The 24,774-nt window shown below is 43.4% G+C and overlaps 1 protein-coding gene across 1 annotated transcript in view; it reads left to right on the forward strand.

The window, feature by feature from the left end:
- The first annotated feature begins 8,919 nt into the window (after nucleotides 1–8,919).
- LOC112647325 (protoheme IX farnesyltransferase, mitochondrial) overlaps nucleotides 8,920–24,774 on the forward strand; it is a 127,321-nt gene continuing 111,466 nt past the window's right edge. The window contains exons 1-3 of the mRNA XM_025428325.3: nucleotides 8,920–9,053; nucleotides 14,131–14,252; nucleotides 16,001–16,322. Coding sequence (XP_025284110.1) covers nucleotides 9,011–9,053; nucleotides 14,131–14,252; nucleotides 16,001–16,322 — 487 coding nt within the window. The 5' untranslated portion in view covers nucleotides 8,920–9,010. The remainder of the gene's footprint in view (nucleotides 9,054–14,130; nucleotides 14,253–16,000; nucleotides 16,323–24,774) is intronic.

The following is a 24,774-nucleotide window of genomic DNA, read 5'->3' on the forward strand; positions in this document are numbered from 1 at the left end:
GGGCAATGCTCCAGGGCAGGACTTCCCAACACAGACCCACTTCCTCTGTTTTAAGCCAGCTTTGCTGCTGCCCTGCTTGACTGAGGCGAGGAACTCATTCCAAGTAGAAATGTGATTGAATGCTTCAAGCAGCCTCTGTGTCTGTACCTGATACACTCACTCCCAGGTTGTTTGTCCTGGCTTCCGGCCCCTCTAGCTCTGTTCGGGAAGGGAGGTATTGGTTGAATTTTGCTTTGCCACCCCTCCTTGTTCTCTGAACGTGATTCCCTTATGTGTCATGAATCATGGACTGATGGGCTCTTTTCTCAACCTGGACTCACCTATAGATCTAATTTGCAAGAGTTCTTAGAAATTCTAGCCAAGCGAGCACTGCCTCTGATTTCACATGCACACATGTTCTTTTCATAGAAAATCTGGGGATGGGGGGAGAATTAATTAAATGCGTGATTGCAAGTCATCATTTTAGACTAGTGGTCCTTTCATGAATATTTTCACGAGAACTTGGAAAAACTAAGTGGAAACCCAGATGTTGGGTGAGGGAGCGAGTTATCTCCTTCTCTAGCCTCCACCATCCTCTGCATGTGGAAGGGAGTAGCACTACCAAGATTTATTCTCCCACTGAAACTTTCCTTAGAAAATGGAAATGATTATGGTCAGTTTCAAATAATATTTTTCCCGCAGTTGCATAAATCATGAATGCTAGCCAGAACTCAGTCTATGTCCTTCTTTGGGTTCCTGTGAGTTTTGCTTTTCAAACACCCATTCATGAATGAGATCTTATCTGTGGAAAAAAAGTTCTTCACTAACTCTGGGGTCAAATATATAACATAGGAGTATTTTTTTTTTCATAAAGCAAAACTATTCAACTTAAATAGCTATCAGATTATACCCTTTTAATATTTTTGGCATTAAAATGATCTATCTTTTATGGAGCAAGTCTATGTACACTAGATGGTAGTTTGATTTGTTTTAAATGCCTTCACAAGGTTAAAAGTTGGCAATGCTGTGTTGGTTTCTAAATTATTTTTGAAATGTTTTGTGGTCTATATAATCCCAAACCCTGTGAACCACTGGAATGTATCTTCAAATAGTTTTTCAGCAAGTGGAATATTTTCTGAGCCCTTGAATTTCTGAGAACACTTGCCTGTCCCACTGAAAGACAAATCGCTGAGTATCAAGTTCTTAGCTCATAACTTTCTCCACCTCAAAACCCCGTGGAGTCATTTGGCACCTAACTGTTGCAGAGGAAATGTCTGAGACCAACCCAAAGTTTTGTCTTCTTGTAAATAAATTTTTACTGAATAGTTGCAAGATCCCCCCGCCAACCTTCTCAAGGCATTGCAGTATAATTTACCCAGTGCATTCGCTGAGATGGCATGTGTGCTGGCTGATGGCCAAGGCGAGATTCTAGCACCACCTAAGTTTGAATTTAGCTCCACACATCACCGGTCACTGTATCTTGGGTAGTGTTTTGGGTCAAATTGTGTCCCCCCAAAAGATATAAAGTCCTGTCTATCCCCTAGCATCCGTGAACGTGACCTTAGTTGGAAGTAGGAAGCTTTGCCGATGTAATCAAATGAACATGAGGTCACTAGACTGGGCTGTAATCCAATGACTCCTGTCCTTATAAGAAAAGGGAAATTGGGATACACAGACATACATGCACACACCAAACACTGAGTGAAGACAACATAGACACAGAAGGAAGAGGGCCACATGAGGACAGGGGAGAGATTAGAGTTGTGCTGCTGCTATCCAAGGAATGAAATCCAAGGAACATGGGTTTGCTGACATCTTGATTTCAAACTTCTAGCCTCCACGCCCGGAAAGCAATTTGCAACTGTTGTTTGAAGCCATCCAGTTTGTGGTACTTTGTTCTGGAAGCTCCATGAAATGAATACAGATTTCTCAAAGACTATTAACTTCAATTACTTTATAAAATGTAGATGATAATTTGTTATAAGACCACTGAGAAGGTGAAATGTGATACAATGAGACAAGACATAGAAGTTCTGGCACACAGGGAAAATCTAATAGGTCATATCATCCTCTCCCTCCTCACTCCCCACCCCCTTCCTTGGGTAGTTCTCTCAGGGAAATTCTTTTTCTGTCCTCTTGACACTTTTCATAAAAGCTTATATGATTTTTATAAAATAATGAAGTCATTGAGTATGGATTCCCAGGCCCACCCCCAAAGATTTTTGATTCAGTCGGTCTTAGGTAGACCTCCAGAATGAATATTATTTGAAGGTGTCCAGACGTGAACTCTCATTAAGTACTGAAAGTGCAATGTAATTTAAGTGGTAGACCTGGTATTAGTATTCCTGTTCTATAAATATGGAATCCAAGGTCAAAGGAAATTGAACTCAAGTCAGAAAATGTAAAATCAAGTAGTTTTTAGAGGCCGAACTTCACTAGTTTGATGAAATGTGAAACTCTAGACTGGTATGAAAAAACACCAGATAATGAGAGCTCCGTAATATATAAAATATGGGAGACGGTCCAGTATTAGGATTAAGAACACATGGAATCAGAAAAGGTTTTTTTTTTTTTTTTTTTCCAGAAAAGGTTTAAAGTCAAGTTGTGGCACTTACTTTCTAGCTGTGCGTACTTGAGAAAGCTAACCTTGGATGGTATCAAGCTCTTATCCTCTGAAGATGGGAATAACACCTATCAGGGTTCTTGCTGAAGTGAATGAGATGCATTTGATACACGGGAAGTGCTAAATAAAGGACGTTTTTGCAAACATGCAATCATCTTTATTTCAAAAAAGTGACAATGTCTTCATTTTCTGCTCTTGACTGCCTTAAATGGACAAATGCAGAGAGAAGAGAAGCCCATAGGTGAGAATTAATAACTCTAATTTTATAAAAGCTGTGATGTTCATGCTTTCCTGGTAGCATATAAATGAATGATTTTTGTAAGAATAACTTCTCTAGGATTTTTTTTAAAGATTTTATTTATTTATTCATAAGAGACACAGAGAGAGAGAGGCAGAGACACAGGCAGAGGGAGAAGCAGGCTCCATGTGGGGGAGCCTGATGTGGGACTCAATCCGGGGTCTCCAGAATCACGCCCTGGACGGAAGGCAGCGCTAAACCACTGTGCCACCAGGGCTGCCCTAGGATTCTTCTTCTTATTAATTTGCCCTAATGGAATATTCCTCAGCCATTAGAAATGACAAATACCCACCATTTGCTTCAACGTGGATGGAACTGGAGGGTATTACACTGAGTGAAGTAAGTCAATCGGAGAAGGACAAACAGTGTATGTTCTCATTCATTTGGGGAATATAAATAATAGTGAAAGGGAATATAAGGGAAGGGAGAAGAAATATCAGAAAGGGAGACAGAACATAAAGACTCCTAATTCTGGGAAACGAACTAGGGGTGGTGGAAGGGGAGGAGGGGGGGGTGGGGGTGAGTGGGTGACGGGCACTGAGGGGGACACTTGACGGGATGAGCACTGGGTGTTATTCTGTATGTTGGTAAATTGAACACCAATAAAAAATTACTTTATTAAAAAAAATAAAAGAAAAAAAGAAAAAAATCAAAAACAAATTTGCCTTAAGCAAGTCTCATTGTATCTTGAGAGTTTTCAATTTTCCTTACATTGACAGGTCACTTACCAAAATACATTAAGAACCATTTTTAAGAGTTGCTGGTAGCTAACAGAAAATGTGTTTAAGGATGCTCTTTCTGGGTTATGCTTTTCTCAACAAATAATGTCCCAAAGGATTTGTTTCCTGCTACTCTTGGAACATTTCATTATATTCTTCCACTAGGCCCCAGGATGCCGAGGAGGGAACTAGGAAAGGAATGCTTTCCTGATGTGGGGAAGCAGGATATTTTGACATCATCAAAGGAGTTGAGCAAAGAGAAAATAGCAAGCAAAAGGGCAGGAAACGAACTGCACAGAATTGCTTCTTTTATTTTTGTTACTTAAACTGGTGGGGATTTATGTCGAATTAGAAACAGCCACCATATTCAAATTTGTTTTATTTTTTTACAGATTTTATTTATTTATTCATGAGAAACACAGAGGGAGAGGCAGAGACACAGGCAGAGGGAGAAGCAGGCTCCCTGAAGGATCACGCTCCAAGCCAAAGGCAGATATCAACCACTGAGTGACCCAGGCATTCCAAATTTGTTTTATTTTTGTTGACCGTGACATGCTTTTTGGGTATCTGACATGATTCCAGTTGTTTCTCTACGTCCTCTGTCCTCAGCAAGCTGCGTGTGATTCCAGGTTGCTCAGCTCCTCTGTCCTACTCGTCGAATTGATCATCCAGGATGCAAAGAGCAGGCAACTACACAGTAACTTGAGCATAACAATATGCTTGTAGCAATAAGTCTGCAATGGATATTCTAGGCTTGGGGCAGGGGCTCAACAAAATCACCCAGAAATGGCTGTTTCTTCCCTCTGCCTCCCACTGTGGGTTTTCTTGTCCTCAGGCTTGTCACTTCAGAGTTGCAATGTGGCTGCCTTGGCGCCAGGAATTATATTCTCAGCCATGCTTCTCCGGCATGTCTGGCTTTTTGCAGCAAACAAAATTATTCCCAGAAACGTTGCCAGAAGGTCTCTCCTATCTCTCTAGCCCGACTGGGTAATGTGGCCGCCTCCGGAGCTAAACTCTGGGAAATGTGAATGAGATTACACTAAGATCATCATGATCTACCTGCTGGGGTTGGGCATCCTGCTTCCCTTCACAAAATTAGAGTGAAAGAGTAATTTTAAAATTAGAGTGTTATGAAAGAAGGCAGAAGACCATGGCAGTGAATAGAGTCTTTTCTCCCTTCTGCATTCTGGAAGTGTACTTTTCCCTTCTGGTGTCCCCAAAACTCACGGATGGAAGCAAGCCCTGGGAATGCTGAGAGGGAAAAGTGCAGCCGGCAGGTTACGTACAGCTGAGGTGTCGGATCTGATTGGAGTGACCTTGGACTCGGATCCTATCCTGATGTTATCAGTTACCCTGGAGGAACTATTAGCAGACCCTAAGAACTGATTTAAGTTGCTCAACCTCATAGAAGGCTGATTGGTAAACTCTAATCTGTACACCTAGAGTGGAACATCCTTTCAAAGAAGAATTTGCAGTGGGCAGTTTATCTGTGCTGGCTCCGAACCTACCCTGTATACTGTGCTTAGTGGTGTTGGAGCTGGAAGCTGGCAAACCCACACTCCTGCAGGCTCACGGTTTGGCTCTGCCAGTAAGAGACTGCAGTGTTGCGAGGCTGGGATGGGGAGAAGGGGCCTCCTCCTCCTATCTGCTGCGGGGCTGCCTGGGGGCTCCTGGGAGCCTCATTCCGAGGCCTCTCCATTCTGGTGGCAGCAGCTGCTGAGCCTGGTATGAGACTTTCCCAACACTTAAGAACCAGCATGGTCAGATCCCCCTCAGAGACCAGAGGCAGGTAGTGCAGCGCCCCTGCTCCTCTAGGTTTCTAAATTGTAATAATCCTGACTTCTTCCTTTCATTCCCCCCACCAGATCAGTGGTAGATGCTTCCTGCAGGTGCTACCTGTATGATGCCTTGGAAATCTCTCTTTACCCTTTTAATTACCCAGTTAACAATTTTCTATGTGTTAATCTTTATTTTCATTTTATTTTTTTTAAAGATTTTATTTATTTATTTATTCATGAGAGACACACAGAGGGAGGCAGAGACACAGGCAGAGGGAGAAGCAGGCTCCCTGTAAGGGAGCCCATGTGAGACTCGAACCTGGGACCCCGGGACCATGACCTGGGCCAAAGGTAGATGCTCAACCGCTGAGCCACCCAGGTGCCCTGTATGTGTTAATCTTCATGTTAAATTCCCTGTTCAAATAATTGCTGTGACTTCTCTCCACTGACCAGACCTGACTCAGTGGCACTGTCGTGAAGACACAGATGGCCAAAGGTTGATGTTGGCACTAATATCTGAAATTCGCAAAGGGACCTGAAATCCTCCATACTTCCTCACACCAAGTTACCTACTATAGCAGTAGCTGACCTTTGGTAAGCCTCCAAAGGAGAATAAGGACAGCTAAAAGCCATTGTTTGTTATTACAATAAGGGGTTGGACACACACACACTCATGTGGAAGCCCTAATTTTCGGCTGAGCAGAGCTAGACCTGGTGAGAGCCCATCTGATTCGAAGGAGTCTGACCATCCACCCTTTTTCTGGGCCCCTTTCAAAGCCTCAGGCAAGGAACATACAGAGGCCTCTCTTGTCACCACCCAGTCCCAAAAATCATGGGACCAGAACCAGCAACAGTGATGAGTAGTGCCGGCAGATATCAAAAGAAGAAAATCCAAAGACCAGAAATCTCAAAAGACTGAATTCAAAGAGATGTGAAGTCGAAACCCCATATTTTAATCTCTTTGGCTATCCTTCCAAAAGCTGGACTCTTAGCAGCACGCCTGGTAACATCCACAGCTTACATTATTTCATTAATGAAGTTACTACAGGTAAAGTAAGGGACAAGAGAGATAATAATAATGAGACAGAATGCTGGCCTGGATGTTTGGAGATGAAGTTCTAGCACTTAGAGTAAATTAACATCTCTGGACCTCATTTGCCAAATCTATGAGACGAAAATGTCCAGCTATATGAATGTCTGGGGCCTACCTCTGTGAGTCCCATTCATCTACACTGTATAGGGCAGGGCTTGTCTATGGCCTTTTTGTTCAGTAAAAGTCAGTCTAATGAAACATGGTAGTTTTAAATCAGGAAGTCTGACTCACCTTAGACTAAGTAAAAATTGTCAATACAAACATGTTCCAATCCTCCAAACTGTGTGTTTGTGTGTATGGCTAGCATTTTCCAGGTTATCACGGCATCTCACAAACTGGGTTGTGTTCAAAATGTTTGGAAAACTGTAGGTTCTACAAAACTGTGGCAGACTCTCTTAGAAAAAAGAGAGAGAGAGAGAGAGAGAGAACATCAGACTGGTGAGGGGCAGGGGGAGGAGAGAATCTGAAGCAGGCTCCACACTCAGTGCAGAGTCTGATGTGGGGGGTTGATCTCATGATCCTAAGATCATGACCTAGGCTGAAATCAGAGTCAGAAACCAAACCAACTGAGCCACCCAGGCACCCCTGTGGCAGACTTTCAGCTGCTTACCAAAAATCCACTCCCTACTCTTTCCCCAGGTTTAACATTTGATGTGATTTGGGACAGCAAATATGTCAAGGTCCACAGTGATGGGCTGGGACTAGCTCAAGCTAATCACAGCTTCCCTATTTGACAGCCAAATCATTGCGTATTCCATGGAACCCTGTTATTTCCAGAAGTACCTCCAGGGCTTCCTTTTCAGGAGAGTATGCTTTGAAACTATTGACCTGGGGTAACTTAATGACAGACATTTAGATAAACAAATGCACTTCCTGACCAATCACACACCAGGACGTATTCGTCTTTTTGGCAGGTTTCACATAAAACGTTCACTCTGGTTTCTCTCAATAAACAAAAACCTATGCATTAATTTGTCTACTTGATCATACCCTGCCCCCATTTTTGGAAAGGATTTAAAAATGAAGGAAAAATCTGTTAGCCAAAGAGGAACACATTTATTTAACACCCTGTCTCATAAACCAAGACCCTTTGGGAGTTCATATTTTCTGAGTCTATGAAATACAACATTCATGTGAATCAATCTTTTAGACATAGCTGTGTTCTGTCAAGTCAAAAAAAAAAAAAAGCTGAAATCCAATAATTCTCAATTCTGTAGACCAAAATCACCTGCAGTGCTTTTTTTTTTTTTTTTTAAGATTTTATTTATTTATTCACGAGAGACAGAGAGAGGCAGAGACACAGGCAGAGGGAGAAGCAGGCTCCCTGCCAGGAGCCTGATGTGGGACTCGATCCCAGGACCCCCGGTCACGACCTGAGCAGAAGGCAGACGCTCAACCCCTGAGCCCCCCAGGTACCTCCTCATCTGATTTCTGCAGTACCTTTTACATTACCCCATCAGGCTGACTCCATTAACTGAACGTCTCCCACCCCCGACTGGCATGGCCTAAAGCTCCCACAGATCTGGAGAACCTTACTCTTCTCCGTATTCTGTGTCTACCAAATGTTAGCTGAAGTGAACCCAAACGGCCATCACCTTCTACGATGAAGACCCAAATCGTCCTTGTAGAACCCAGTTACCTCCTTTCCAAAAGCTGAATCTTTTTTCTTCACTGTCCTTTTACAAACTCCTACCCTAAAACAAGACCAAAAAAAAAAAAAAAAAAAGAGGAAGGAAGGGTTTCTGAGATCCGCTCTAGTCATTGCAACACTAAGGAACATTTATGAGAGCCTATGCACAGTGGGTACCTGGCTACCCCTGAGAGTCCTTATTTAATTCTGCGGACCCTTTTGTAAAATAGATGTTACTGCTCCCGTTGTACAGCTAGATAACGAGGTTCGGAGGGCTCAAGCAGGTCGGAAGGTCAGAGGTGAAGAGAGCTCTCGAAGGCGGCCCCTGCACCAGAGCCCCACATCAACCACCACACGCACCTGCTACCTCTCGAGATGCTCCCTTGCTGCGGCCCAGGGACCCCGAGTTCTCCCGCCGAGGAGCCAAGACAGGAGAGCCGCCGCGGATCGGACTGGAGGCTGGAGGCACTGTCCCATGGACCAGCATCCCAAACTTGACTGAAACTGAAGCGCGCGGAGGCCGCGCTCCAGCCGTGACCCCTCGCACGAGGTCACCGCGATCCCGCCACAGGACGCCGGGAAGCCTCGGGACGCAGAGGCGCCGGTCGCCGGAGCCCGCGGCCTCGTTTCCGGGAAGACTCGGCCACACTGTACTCCTCGCGTCTTCTCGAAGGAACCTCAGGCCTCCGACCTCCAGCTCTGCACCGCGCCTCCCGCCCGGAGCCCAACACTCGCCGCCACTCTCCTTTCCTTCCGCGTCTCGCCCGCCGGAAGTGACGCACCGGAAACGGCCCGGCTCCCACGGGGGCGGGGGACGGAGATGGCGGCGCCCAGCAGCCGGTGAGGAGAGAGGACACGGGGATCCCTGGGAGCGGCCGGACTCGCGCGTTATGGCCGCGTCCCCGCACACTCTTTCCTCACGCCTCCTGACAGGTACGGCACCCGTCCTTGGGCACGGCTTTGAGAAAATTCTCATCTTGTTGCCACGTGCAACGCCGTGGTTCCGGCTGGCCGCAACCTTGGGAGCCCTTGGCGAGGTCGGCTGGGCACCGGAGGCGAGGAAGTGACCTCTGGAGCAGCCTGAAGTGTGAAGCGGCCGTGGAGCCGGGGTCTGGTCCTGCACTGTGGCCCGGGGGTCCGCACAGCCTCCACCTCCCACCCCCTCCGGCGGGGGCGGTTGCGGCTGCTACTTACTTTCGGTTTCCCGAGGGGAGGCTGGAGGAGAGGATGGAGCAGAGCCTTGGGACCCCACGAGTCTCTGGCCCTCCCAGAGCCTCAGTTCCTACTTACAGGTGTAAGTTACTCGTAAGCTCCCCGTGTGGGGACCGGCGAGCGCTCTGCCCTCATTCAGGACCCTGGACCCCACACAAAGCGCTGTGCAGACCGCGGCGATAACACTGTCGTGATGACGATAAAAGGATGCAGATGGTGACAGCTAGAGGCGGCGGGCCTCGGTCCCTCGCAGACCTTTGGCTTTCTACCATCAGCGTGGGTCTCGATCCCATCCTCCCACTTGTAGGACCCTCCTTCCCACTTGTAACAACGACGTGTTTAAGGTGATAGAGACGTGCGTGCGTGGCCCAGGCTGGGTCTCCGCTCTAGTGGCACCTGTTGAGACACGCCCACCCCGACCACCCCTGCCCCTCTGTTCTCGCATCACTCTTATTTCTTTGACCATGGTTAGCACAGTCTGTAATTGTTTGTTTATAGACAGGCTTGTTATGTGTTTCTCCCAACTAGATTGTAAACCCTGTGAAGGTTACAGACGGGTTCCTCTCTGGCTCTTCTCTGCACCCCTCCTCCCCCACCCCCTAAACGGTACCTGGTCTGTATCGTTGGCTCTCCATAATTGTTTGCCCATGAATGGTATTTGTCCATTCACTACGGAGATATTAAATGTTTTAAAAAGGAGGTTGGGAATTGTTTCGCCTCCAGTAATTTGGATGATAACAAACGGCTGTGTGGGGAAATGTGTTGCTCCTGGTCTGTATTGGAGTTGGGTAGGAGAAGCCAGGGACTCGTTTTTGGGTCGAATCCCGTTTTTTAGGCCTCACCTGTCACGCTCTCTGCAGCACGGAGCAAGGTTGATCACAGCGACTCCCTTAAACTCCCTTCTTCCTTTTCTTTTATCGTATTATTATTTTATGGGTCTCTCTTGGCTGTGTAATCTCAGGGCACATCACTTGTGCTTTCCGGAATTGAGTTTTCTCATCTATAAAATGAGGCAGTTGAACCAGATGATCTCAAAGGTCCCTTCTGGTTCAGAACGAAGGGGGGTGGGGGATGGGAGGGAGTATAAATGAAATGAGATTGGCCATGGTTTTAATAATTGTTGAAGCTGGGGAATAAGTAATGGGAGCTCATTGTATTTGTGTGTTATCGTCTATGACTGAAATTTTTCATAATGACTTTTTTTTTAGGATTTTATTTATTTAAGAGAAAGAGTAAGCAAGAGAGAGAGAGAGTGTGTGTGTGTGTGAAGGAACAAGGGAAGGGGCAGAAGGGAGAATAAGAGGGAGAGGGAGACACAGACTCCCTCCCTGAGCAGGCAGCCCAACACTGGGCTCCATCCCAGTACTCTGGGATCATGACCTGACCTGAAGGCAGACACTTAACACCCTGAGCCACCCAGACGCCCCTGAAAAGTTTTTTAAAAGGTCTGTGATTCTTTTTTCTGTCATCCCTGACCCGGAGTATTCTTTGATCCTGGCCCTAAGCACTTATTCTCAGAGTGAGAATACATCATCCTTACCATCCTTTCTTGGTACTTGAATTGTTACTTCTGTGTAAGGTTTTTCCCTTGTGCGTTCCTTAAATTGGCTGCTTTTCTGCCTTTCAATCCTGTACTTACTTGCAGCTTCCTATGGGAACAATCTTACTTCACTGTTCAGCGTTCCCAGTTCTAGTAAGTGGGCTGCATATGGTTCATATGGTTTGTTGCCAGAGCAGTCTTTTTTTTTTTTTTTAAGATTTTATTTATTTATTCATGAGAAACACAGAGAGAGGCAAAGACATAGTCAGAGGGAGAAGCAGGCTCCCTGTGGGGAGCCTGATGCATGACTCGATCCCAGGACCCCAGGATCATGCCCTGAGCCAAAGGCAGACGCTCAGCCCCTGAGCCACCCAGGCGTCCCCGGATCAGTCTTTACTTTTCTTTTCTTTTCTTTTTTTCTTTTCTTTTCTTTTCTTTTCTTTCTTTCTTTCTTTCTTTCTTTCTTTTTTTAAAGATTTTGTTTTTATTTATTCATGAGAGCGAGAGAGAGAGAGAGAGAGAGAGAGAGAGGCAGAAACATAGGCAGAGGGAGAAGCAGGCTCCATGCAGGGAGCCTGACGTGGGACTTGATCCTGGGTCTCTGGGATCAGGCCCTGGGCTGAAGGCGGCGCTAAACTGCTGAGCCACCTGGGCTGCCCTCCGGATCAGTCTTTTCAATGCTGGCATGAAACCATGCTTCCTGAAACGATGAACACAATTGCCAAAAAATCTGCTAAGAAGTGGTCTGTACAACCTGCTATGATCCACTGAAAAGATCATTACAAGATCCTGATATGGAAGCAGCATGTTGGGAAGGGTGGGCAGAAAGGTAAAGTGTGACTATATTAGGTATCTAGTGGTTGTGTCTGCTTTTACTTCTAAAAATTCAAAGTATTTTATTGCCGTTAAGAGGAATTCAGGACCTACAGTTAGATGTCTGTGGACCACATTTAATTCTTTTTTTTTTTTTTTTAAGTTTTTACTTATTCGTTAGAGAGCACAAGTGGAGGGGAGAGGCAGAAGGACAAACATACTCTCCACTGAGCAGGGAGCCCGATGTGGGGCTCAATCTCAGGACCTGGAGATCATGACATGAGACCAAGGCAGATACTTAACCATCTGAGCCACCCAGGTGCCCCCGTTCACCACATTTTAAAGTTCTACCATCTCTTCTTGGCCTTTTGGCTAAGGTCAAGTGTAAAAGTGTGACTCAGTATGATGTTGAATGGTGGATATAGTCATGTTTCCAGATTTTTAGTGTAACTGTTGTAAGCTCTGTGTATCTTCAAACCTGGGTTTGTTTACATAGTACTGAAATGTCTTTCATTTCTAGGCACTAATTCATAGAAATGTAACATGTTTTGACTAACTTAAGTGTTTTCATCATTTAAAAGTGCAGTTGCCAGCTGTTTTTTTTTTTTCTTCCTTACTGCTATTCTGTAAAATCTCACTTTGACCCACTTAACCTTTAGAGATGTTTTCCAAGGTGGTTCTTTGCCTCCCAGCAGCTTGTATTTCTCAGTGGACCAAATGAACTCAAAACTGGGTTTGAAAGTAAGGCCTGAACAATAAAACTTTGCTGTTTTCTTGACATCATCTTTTAATATTAAAATCCTATATTCCCAGAGAACAATGTCAAGTCAAAAAAAGGAGACTTACCATCAAACAAAACAAAAACAAACCCTTGAGTATCAGAGGAGTCATTTGAAAGGAAATTTCAGAAGATTGTTTTCAGCACTGCTATTCCCTGTGTACAAATATGCAGGCAGCACATATTCACTTGAAGAAAATAAGTGTTTCATAATGAACCGCAGTTGGAGGATGACTTCAGTGAGGCAGTGACATCCCCAGTCTAAGATAATTGCCATGTATTCTGAGAGGCATTGATACTTGCAAGTAAGTTATGTAGAAAATCCAGTCATCAAACATTATCTCATTATTGTGTAGAAAGCACTGTGCCAGCTGTGATAGCAGAGGTGACCAAAGGAGAATCCCTGCCATTAAGGAACCACAAAATGTGATGGTGTAAATAAACAATTTGCAGTAAGAAATGTCATAAAAAAAAGAGTATAAAGTGACCAAGTAGTTGAAAAGAGACTTTGAAAATTTGACAGGCAGGGAGTAGAGGCAAGACACTGCAATCAGGGAAATGTCAACAAAGATGAACAAATTGTGAAATGTACAGTGTGCTTAGTGGAGAATGATGAATTATACATACATATCTGGATGAGTAATGACTATCCTGGGCTTCCAAAAGAAAACCCACCTGTGGGATCCCTGGGTGGCGCAGCAGTTTGGCGCCTGCCTTTGGCCCAGGGCGCGATCCTGGAGACCCGGGATCGAATCCCACGTCGGGCTCCCGGTGCATGGAGCCTGCTTCTCCTTCTGCCTATGTCTCTGCCTCTCTCTCTCACTGTGACTATCATAAATAAATAAAAAAAAAAATAAAATTAAAAAAAAAAAAAAGGAAACCCACCTGTTACTACCCACCATCTGTGTGGAGATACCGAAAGAGCAATTGGAAGTAGGCACGATGACCCTGGAAATGAGTTGAAGCTTAGAAATGGCCCTATGTTTGCATTTGTTCAGGGACAGTATGCAGTGGGACATGATTGTCCTAAAGCATGAGGAGATGCCATAAGAAACTGAAAAGTGATGAGTGGTGGAGAATGAGAAATATTTCGTGTCATGGAATCTGTGGGACCACCGCTCACGTGGCCTTACACAGAAGTATTGGATTTCTTATTTGAGAGAAGGTTTGGTTTGATTAAAAGCCAGATTCAAACAAAGCGATTTTGCTTCTTCCTGCCTAGATTAATAGAGCCAGGCTATTGAGGACTATTTCCCCTCCCTTTTGGTTAGTTGTCTTACCTGACTTGGCCAAAGTATTCATCTGAAATGTATTTTCCAGTTTACTGTTACTTACTGAGAAAACCCGTGTTTCTCATTTTCTACTATTCTAAAAGTGACCTGACTTTTATATTTTCTCAAAAAGATCTGCAGTGTGGTCATTTCAGCTTTAATGTAATAAAAGCATAATGGTCCCGAAATGAAAAATTTCCTTATCCCTGCTGAAGAATTACACTTCGTGAATAGAGCTGATACTTTGCAGTGATTCATGGATCCGATCAGAGTTTTGACCCATTAGGTGTGCGTTGCTTACGGTGGTAGCCAGCTTTGCTTCTGGGTAGGTGTGCTTAGTATTTGGTGAGAAGCACAACTTATGTGAGCTTTGTCTTCCCCTTTTCTCTATTACAGGATGTGCCTGGTATCTAGAGAGAAGAGCTGTGCAGGAGGCCCCTCACACGTTCATGCATCTTTTCAGGAGCATCAACAGGCGGTGGATTACATTTCAGCACTTTACCTTCCTCAAGCGCATGGTAGGTTCAGAAGACCATCTTCACTCTGCTGCTAACTGCCTTTACTTTCTTTGTATGAGGGAATTTGAGAAATTCCTATTGTAAGAAGAGTTAGAAGTACTGCTTGAAAAAAGACACTTATTTAGTGTCCTCTTGAGTTTATCCAAAAACTTTAATTCCTTGTTTTGATTATTCTTAACTGAAACCAGAGTAATCCCGGTGTTTGAGGTTAAAAGTATGATCTTGAACTTACTGATTAAGTTTGGAGAAAGATTGAAAACTTCTGGCATATTTCACCTAGGAGAAAATTAGGAAAAGCTGAACTGTTATCATACATCTCTAAATTCTTTAAAGTTCTGTGAATATATAAGTAATATAGAAATAATTTCCTTAACAGCGTGACCTTCCTGTTTTCCTACATTGGCAGTGCATCTAAAAGTCTTTTAACCGCACGCAGTTCTGAGTAGACTCAAGCAAATTGCGATTTTACAATCTGCTAGGCATTTTATAGTGGGCACTGCTCATATGTCCTGGTCCTCTAGCTTGGCTCTGTGATACTACGGGTAACATGGTAGCTTACTCTTAGTTACCAGTGAGGGCAATTGTCATTTTCTCAAGTAGAAAAGTATAGAATGGAGTAACGATAGCTAAAAACTCATAATTACAATGTAAGTGTGAATGATTAACAAATTCATAATCTCATCTGATTTGACACTTTTCTTTTTTAACTGAGAATGCCCACTTTAACTTAAAATTAACTTAAAATCTTAACAAAGTTCATTATTTTGATAAGGGCTATACATTTCCAGAAATGTTCAGATTTCTTAAGTTGGGGATCAAGGATAATAGGTATTTAGAAGAGAAAGGCACATAATGCCTTTTTTATGTACACAGAATTCTGGGTTCATTCATGAGTTCGTAATTCTTTTCAGGACTAGTGTATATAAGTTCAAGTCTGATATAATAGAAAAGTCACTTAACTGGTTATCAGAGTAGGTGGCTGTGAGTACCAGGGCCACTTAAAACCAACTGGATTGTTAACTCTTGTCAATTAAAACTAACTGGTTGTTGACTGTTGCTATATTTCTGAGCCTTGGTTTTCTCTTGTATAAGTTAAAGAAAGAGATACCAATAATGATCCACCTTCTTAAATAGATATATACTTTAAGAAGCTTAAATAAGATATATACGTTATAAATATAAAGATCTATATTATGTAAAACTACATAGTGCCTCACTTTGTTAGTAGTACTTACTACTTTTGCTAGTAAGCAATAGAGGCTGTGAGACTGTAAAGCTCACAAGCTTTCCACATACACAGTGCTTTAACATCACCGAGCCCTGAATTATACACTACCATCGAGCCCCTCTCTGCACCATTTGTCTAGAAACATGGAAAGTCAATAGGTTGACCTGGGCCCTTGCTGATCAAAAACTCCTGCACTGTATTTGGAATGTATTTGCTACCATGTTGGGAAACATGCTGGAGGGAATGAATAAGAAATGAATTTATTTTTCTTTCAAGGAACTTAAATTTCTAGGATTTTCTAAACCATAGAACTAATAACTATTATCGAAGCATCAGTTATATTCCCTATACCTCTCTATTTAACGAACACTCAGATACTAGTTAATTCAGCATGTATTGACCAAGGTATAGGAATAATCTTTCAAGAATTGGTAACAGGCTGATAGGAGGTGTTACTTAACAACAGTGTAAGAGCATTTTGGGTCTTGGGTTTATAATGACATATACTTTCCTTACTTAGTATGTCACACAACTGAACAGAAGCCTCAACCAGCAAGTGAAACGGAAGCCAGAACCTGTGGCATTGCCTTTCCTTGAGAAAACGTCTCTGGGTCAGGCCAAAGCAGAAATCTGTGAAATGAGACCTCTTCCACCTCCCAGCCTACCTTTATCCAGAAAGCCAAATGAGAAAGAATTGCTAGAACTGGAATCAGCTTCCATTATTGAAGGCTCACTAGATGCGGGGAAAGAGACAAAGGATGAAAAGCACTGGAAAGAGATGAAGTTGCATCTGGATGATTTGCCAGGAATTTTGGCACGGCTGTCCAAAATCAAACTCACAGGTACTTTGTTTTTCTGATACAGTTAGATTCTTACTTGAAACTTTCAGTTAAACGAAATGCTACTTTTATTACTGCACCAAAAGGAATATCTGGAAACCACCGATCCTTTATTAGTATATTTTTCTCTCTTCGATTTAAGTAGGACTCAAAATCAAGTTTTCCAAATTCTGTTTATACAGAACTGTTAATAGTTTTGCACTAAACATATTGTACTAAAACTAGTCTTTTCTATTTGCAATTAAAGTAGAATGCCTATCCTGCTTATTTTCTTGTCTTTTGTGTTCATACGCCTACTATCCTTTAAAATGCAGTGGGTTAGTGAGCTCTGTTTGAATTCTGAAAACAAAAAGCCCTGCATGCTTGTGCTTGATACGCGGTGAACCCACAGTGGCCTCTGGGTCTCTGAGCGCACTGCTGTGTAGGGCCTCTGAGATTGTCCCAGGCATGCGGGGATTTAGAGTACATCTCTGGAGAAAAGGTCTGGAACCAGATTTCATGGCCTCAGTCTAGCCAACTGTACCAAATTTTATTGTGTGCATTGGGTATCAACCCGTATTATGTCATTTGGTTGTCACAGCCACCTATGATCAGGCAAAGCTTTATGGTCATCATCCCATCCCCTAGCTAAACTTAGAAGTAGCTTATTCTGGGCTGTGTGTAGAAGGTATGTTCTGCAACATCCTGCAGCTTGAAGACCCCATCTCTCCTTTTCTTCTTAGATGAGAATAAGGAGAAGAAATACAGCAGGGGAATAATAAAGTTAAACCAGATACTCTTTGAGGAAAGAAGTGGAAAGCAATGTTACTGAGTCAAAATGGAGAAATGAGCAGATGAGACAGAGAGGCTTGGGAGAGCAGAGGAGACCAGGGAAAGACTGGTGTGTGTTTTCCAAGACAGTTGAGCCTGAAATCCAAGGTACAGGGAGGTCAACCAGGTAACGTCTTTCCTCGGTGACCAAAGTCACTTAAAGAAAATCTTTTGGGGGGCAGAATGGAAGACAGGCATAAGGAATTTGACAGAAGACTTGAAGAATCATAGTTAGACTTTCCTATGAGTGAGATTCCAGAGCAGTGAGGCTGATTCCAGGGGGCATCCTTGAAAAAACAGGCCTCTGTGCTTTATGGTAGCTGAGCAAGGAGTTCCCACATTTCAATGAAAAGTTATCTTTTGTCATTTATACAAGTGGTATATCATGTTGCTGATATGGTAAGAATGACTGGATATGATCATAAGGATATCATCCCAAACATGAGTCTCTCAGTCTGAAGGCAGAAGTGGCCTCTGTCAGCAGCCTTGCATTGTGTGCACCATCATTGAACAAGTGTCCACGTCAGCATCCCCTCTTTCTCGCTCTTCAGGTTGCTGCTTCTCTCTCCATCCCATTTCTGGCAGTAATACCAGCATTTTTTACTTTCCCCAAATGGGAAACCTTAGAGTCATTCTTCATTCTTCACTCTCCTGGCTCCCTTCATCTCTAGTCTAACACCCAGCTGTTAGCATTGGTGTCTTTTGTAATGCCCTTAAGATTTCTTATACCCATTTCTGAAGGTGCCATCCTAGCTGAGGTCCAAAACATAGGAGGCCTACTATGGTCACGGCAGTAGCTCTCAGCTGTTGTCTCTCTCTTTTCCTGCCAAGCCAACTTTCCTAAAACACTGCTTTCACATATTCTTTACCTACTCAAGAGTCTGCAATCCTTCCATATTGCCTCCTGTCTTAGCTTTGCCTGACTTTAGAGGAAAATTGTGATCTGGAATGATTAAACTCTTCCTCATAAACAGATCTTTACCCCTACCATACCCATTTTTCCTGCCTCCATGGGAGACCCATCTGCCTCTTTTCTATCCAGTTAGAGCCTTTCAGGACTTCTCCACTAAGTCTTGTCTTGCCTGCTCTTGGCCCAAGTCTCCCTTCTCAAAACTTGGAATATGGCACTGAGGTCAAGCAGCCTTGAATTCTCATCCTGGCTAGGACATTTACTAGTCAAGTGAGCCTCGGGGCGGTTTCTTAGCCTTGTTGAAACAACTTCCTCAAGTGTGGAATAGGAACAATAATAAACCTTGAAGAGTTAAAGCACATAATGCATTCAGTGTACCCAACAGCTTGCCTGAGGCAGGGAACACCTTGAAGGTGTTAGTTTCCTAATAATTACAGGTAAACCTTTGCTTGTCTATTTAATGTATATTCCCCTAAGATGTTTGAGGGCAAAAATCATGGATGGCATCCACTGTTGAGGACTTGTAGTTGAGTCCAGTGCTTCTCACTTGGAAGGATTTGCTTTTTTAAATTTTTTTTTTTAAGATTTTATTTATTTATTCATGAGAGACACACAGAGAAAGGCAGAGACATAGGCAGAGGGAGAAGCAGGCTCCCTGCGGGAAGCCTGATGTGAGACTCAATCCCAAGACCCTGGGATCACTACCTGAGCCAAAGGTAGATCCACCCAGGTGCCTGGAAGGATTTGCTTTTAAGAGGGGAATTGACAAATTGGAGTCATCCAGAGTAGGACAAATGTAAAGAAGAGGGGATATGGAAACCCTGTCACTTGGGGAAGAGAAGGGAAGAGGGAGAAAGAAGGCGAGGGAAGGAGAGTGGCCATGTTCAAGTATCTGCAGCTTCTGTGATTTAAAGGAGCAGTGTTGCTGATTTATAGTTAAGAGGGCAGAACAAGAAGATTGCATGTGCCAGCAGTATGAAGGAGAGCTCTCAGGAGAACCATCGGATGGGAAATGGGCTGCCTTGTAAGGCAGTGGTCCTTGTCATTGGAACCATCCAACTGGAAGCGGATCCTTTTTGAGAGAAGCTGAAGGGATTCCTGCATTGTGTAGTGGGTGGAACTAGAGGATACTAAGAGCTGGCCTCCCTTCATTATTTGTTGGGTGTCTACTATGTACCTTTTTGCTAAATGCTGAAGATACAGCGTTACAGGATTTCTGTCCTCAAGAAGAAGCGGATAGTCTGGTGGGGGACATTTTGTAGGCATACACATGTATACAAATAAAACAACTGTGATCAGACACCTCTGTGTTTCAAACCAGAACTTTTAGTAATCTTTGTGATCTTGGGTAATTAACCTCAGTGTGCCATTGTTCCTTTATTGCTAAGATAGAGATAGTGGTACTTTATAACCTCATCGTGAAGATTACATGAGATAATGTGTGTGAAACAGCCATGTACCTTATAGGCACTTAATTAGCTATTATTAATACTATCATTCCTACTCTGTCCATGCTTAGGGCAATCGATGCTATGGGTGTTGTAGCAGCTGTGTGGCAAGGCTGAGTGGGGACCCAGAGAAGGGAGTGTTGTTTCTGCCTGTGAAGGGGGTGAGGTGAATGGGCGTTTACTAGGTACAGAAGGCAAGGATTGTAAGCAGAGGGAGAAGGCTTTGCAAGGGCAAAGAAGCTGGTGCATCCTGACATAGTCTGAAAACTGCAGAAATTATGAGTAATTCAGCAGGACCTGGGTGTGACACAGAAGAGACACCCACTGAGAGTTCAAAAAGTTAGGCAGGGCCATTGTGTTAGCATGCATTTCAGGCTAGGGAGTGTGGCTTTTATGCTCACACAGGTGGAAGTTCTGGAACGTTCTTTGGAGGAACACACACTTTGTGTTCTGTCTCATTTATTTTCTTAAGAGGCTTAATCACTACCCGGTTATTATAAACTTATTGCAACAAAAATTCAAATAATACAGAAGCATGTATCTAAAACTGAAAAAGTACCCTTTCTGGCCCTTCTAGAGAAAACCGCTGTTTGACATGTAGCCTGCTATATGTATATAAATAGGCAGATCTAAAGCTATGGATATGCTTCTACATTTTAATGGAACTAAGATCATTACCTACACACACTGTTCTGCAACTTGCCACTTTCTCTTAATGGTATAGCTTTCACTGAAAGTATTTGCCACTGCATAAGCTTTCATTGTGTAGAACTGCCATTGTTTGCTTAACCAACCCTCTACCAGTAAACATGTAGGGTGTTTCCAGTTTTTTGCTATTGAAAGCAGATCTGTAGTTAAGTTTCAGTTCATGTGTCTTTGTATAGTTGTGTGAATCTGTCTGTAGAAGTGTTTAGAAATATAAGTGCTGGGGCCCCTGGGTGACTCAGTGGTTGAGCATCTACCTTCGGCTCAGTCCCATATTGGACTCCCTGCAGGGAGCCTACTTCTCCCTCTGCCTGTGTCCCTGCCTCCCTGTGTCTCTCATGAATAAATAAATAAAATCTAAAAAAAAAGAAAAAGAAAGAAAGAAATATAGGTGCTAGCTTTTAACATTTTAATTTTGATGGATCAGCCAGTTCCTTGGAAAAGATAGTATAAATGACGCTCCCTGAAGTACCATGTGGGCATCCCATTCCTTCTGTATTCTGTGCTTGGGCATAAGCAGTCTTTACTGGTTTTGCCTCTGTGGTAATTGAAAAAGATCCTTAAGTTTGTTGTGTTTCATATTTTAAGTCATAGTGGGATTTAGCATCTTTTTCACTATTTTGATCATTTGTATTTTATTTTACTCTTTGTTTCTTATATCCTCAGTCATTTCTTACTGATATCTTTTTGTGATGTTCTGTGATTTTTTTTTTTTTTAAGATTTTATTCATTCATGAGAGATGCAGAGATATAGGCAGAGGGAGAAGCAAGCTCCCTGCAGGGAGCTGGATGTAGAACTTGATTCCAGGACTCTGGGACCATGCCCTGAGCCGAAGGCAGATGTGTAACTGCTGAGCCACCCAGGCATCCCATGTCCTATGATTTTGTTTTAGTTTTGCCCCACTGAGATATTTAACTTTTCTGTATTCAAATTTATTAGTATTGGGCACGTCTGGGTGACTCAGCTGGTTAAGCATCTGCCTTCCGCTCAGGTCATGGTCTCCGGGTCCTAGGATCGAGCCCCTGTCGGTCCCCTGCTCAGTGGGGAGTCTGCTGCTCCCTCTACTCTGTCTCTCCCCTTGCTTGTGCTCTCTCTCTATATATATCTCTCTCAAATGGATGAATAAAAAAAAAAAAGCTTAAAAATAATTATTAGTTTTGTGGGGGTTTTTTTTATGCTTAGAAAGATTTTTTTTCTGCCCTGTGGTTGTAAAAGCATGCACTCATTTTTTTTCCCACTGATACTTTTCTATTTTTATCATATTCTCTAAAGTTTGGGGACCATGTCGAATTGAGTTCTGTGGAAGAAGTAGGATTGATTAAGAGATGGTAGTAGTGATATCCTTGAACAAGGGTTGTCTGTTTTATAAATAAAGTTTTTTTTTTTTTAATTTTTATTTATTTATGATAGTCACACAGAGAGAGAGAGAGAGGCAGAGACACAGGCAGAGGGAGAAGCAGGCTCCATGCACCGGGAGCCCGATGTGGGATTCGATCCCGGGTCTCCAGGATCGCGCCCTGGGCCAAAGGCAGGCGCCAAACCGCTGCGCCACCCAGGGATCCCTGTAAATAAAGTTTTATTGGAACACAGCCATACCCATTTGTTCTATGCTAAGGTCATGTTGCATCGATAGAGCTGATTAATTGTGCTAGAAAACTTACAGCCTAGAGAACCTGAAACATTTCCTGTCTGGCCATTTAAAGAGAAAAACTTGGTGTCCCCTGCTTTAGAGCATGGGCCAGTGAGAGGCAAGCATGATGACCAACAGATCAGTGGCAGTCAATTGAGACATGCCTAGGGCTGCGGTGGGGCAGGAGGAGAGGGGAGAGAGAAACTGAGGAAATAGAATGAACAGATGAACAGAACCTTATGCAGAGGACAGGGAGTGCTGGGGAGGCCTAAACAAAAATTAGAACACAGACCCACAAAGAGTTTGGCTGCCACAAAGCAGGCATTCTCCAGTTCTCTGTGCTCCTTGGTATCCTACACCTGACCAGTTCTTTCAGAGACTGCATAGTGTAGTGACCTCCCTGCATTCAAATCCTGGCTTTTAATAGTTGAGTGGCCTTGAGCAAGTTCCATAAAAAAAGAAAAACAACCACAAAAAATGCTGTGTGCCTTAGTTTGCCCACCTGTAAACTAGAGCTAATGATACCTACTTCAGAGGGTTGTTCTATTAAATGGGATAAAATTTGCAAACTACATAGAAGTGATATGTTAAGAATATACGCTTATCTCTTAAACAATACAATTGTTACCTAGGTGCTGCCACAAGCATTTGAGTTTGAGAGTGCCGTCCCTACTCTGGAAGAACTTCCAGCATTCTGTATGGGTAAATGGTAGTGTGAGGTCGGAGTGAACATCTGAAGGAAGAAACAAGCATGGGGGGAAGATGATGAGTTCAGTTTTGGACTTGTGAATTTGGAGTTGCTGGGTGGAGAGGTTCAGTGGGCAGTTGGCCATGGACAGGAACTTAGAACGTTGGGCTGTAAGGTTGAGGGTTTTCAGTGTGGAGCTGGCCATGAAGCCATGGTAGTGAACAAAGTTGTCAGCGGTCGGCGTGTAGAGTACCCAGAGCAGAAGGCCCAAGACATTTGGGGTGCATCCCCTTTTCAGGATTGGGTAGAGCGTGTAACAGAGCTTGCAAGGAACTAAATGATCAGAGGAAGGGCAGCAGGAAAGGGCTGAGTTACAGAAGCCAAAGGAGAAGACACCCTTCATGAAGGAAGTATCAACACTTTTTTTTTTTTTAAGTAGTCTCCACTCCCAACAGAGGGTTTGATCACAAGTCCTATGTTCTCTCAGCTGAGTCAGCCCAGCGCCCCAAGGAGGTGATCAACACTTAAACGTCAGAGGTCTACGAGATGGCTGGCCAGAAGGAGTTCTTTTATTTGGCTAAAAGGAAGTCAGTATTGCTAAATCAGGAAAGAAGTGTCAGTGTTTTCTCTTAAAATTCTTAAATGAAGTACTTGAAATGATTAATTTAAAATAATTCCTTAAAGTTTATTTTCAGAGTGCTTACTTCTTTGGGAACAGACAGGAAAGTATGATCATTGGTTTAGGGTCCATTTTTTTTTGGTGGGAGGCCACGTCTTCCTTCCTTCCTTCATATTGGCCATTGTTGTCATGCTTTTCCTTTTATGTACCTCACGGTGTTGTATATCTGAACAAGCATTCCAGCTGCGGGGCTTGACAATTAAAACATGGTGACTGAAATCCAAAGCAATGATTGAACCGCTCATGTAATAGTTTGTAATGTGTTGTATAGAGTGTGCATTGACTCATCGGCTCCCACATGTCAATGTGCTAATGAGCATGCACGGCACACATGTTACAATGACACTTCCTGGCTGCCGTCCTCAGGGATTCAGATCCTGGCGGCCTGGGATAGGACCCTGAGATCTGCATTTTTGACAAGCATGCCAGATGATCTGATGCAGGTGGTCCTGGACCACCCCTCAAGCAAGTGAAGTAGGTGTTGTGCAGGAAGAGTGCCGGTCCCAGACCCAGTGGTCTGGCTGGATGTGGGGAGCACTCACCTAGTGAGAGCCAGAGCAGCCCTCACTACCGCTGGCAGCAGGAAAAGCCAGCTGGGCAGGGTCTGGACCACACAAGAGATGTATGCAAAAGCAAGATGCGCAGAGGTGTAAAGGGGAGCAGCAGCCTCCCCTGCAACCGCAGATGGAGGAGTCCCAGGGCAGTAAATTTCCTCTAGTATCATTTCATATATTCCATGCCCCCAGGTTTCTGGATGAGCTAATTGAATTAAAGCCATTTCCTTCTGCTTATTCCATTTAAAGAGGCAGCACCCTTTGGGTGACCCCCCTACCCCCTTATTTGACCTTTTACCTTCCTATTTAGTTTATTACTTGAATTCACACATGTCTTAGAGTCAGCGGGATTTTTTTTCTTTAAGAAAATCTCTGGTATCTATCAATTGATTTCTTTCGGGCTCTTAACATCTTGGGCAATTCATTTATAGCTAATGATAGCCAAGGCAGAAATATCTGAGAGTCAGCGATCACTTTTATAGAACTAGTCTTTCTTTGCTCCTTTGTTTATGGCTGTAATATACCAAGGATAATTAACTATAGAATAAGTGAAGGGACATACAGTGATCATACTCCTATTTCATTTGTAGACTAGCAGGGTAGCAGTGGACGGATGTCTTGACATGCATGCCAGGAGCTGAGCCAAATGTTTGCTGGTGCTATACCATTTAAGGTTTTTTTTTTTTTTTTTCCTGTGAAAGGAAGTAGGGCTAAATTTTTAAAGAAGTAATAATATGTCTCCCTTGAGTTTTTCTTGCCAACTGAGCTATTTACAATATGTTTTTGGAGTTTGTTGCAAGGACCACACTGGGTTGGAGAAATTTTATTTGGGTAAGGATCCTAAGAGGCTTTGGTGACTCAACTGAGTTTATACTTAATATAGGTCAATAAAAAGCAGGGTGGCTTTTTTTTTTTTTTTTTTCCTGAGTAACATTTGTGCTGAAAAGCTACAACATACTTTCTGAGACCAGAACATGAAAATAGATTGTTAGAACCAGTAGATTATGCTGTTGACAGGACTGATAACAGT

This window comes from Canis lupus, chromosome 5 (genome assembly GCF_003254725.2).
Source record: "Canis lupus dingo isolate Sandy chromosome 5, ASM325472v2, whole genome shotgun sequence".
Lineage (NCBI taxonomy): Eukaryota > Metazoa > Chordata > Mammalia > Carnivora > Canidae > Canis > Canis lupus.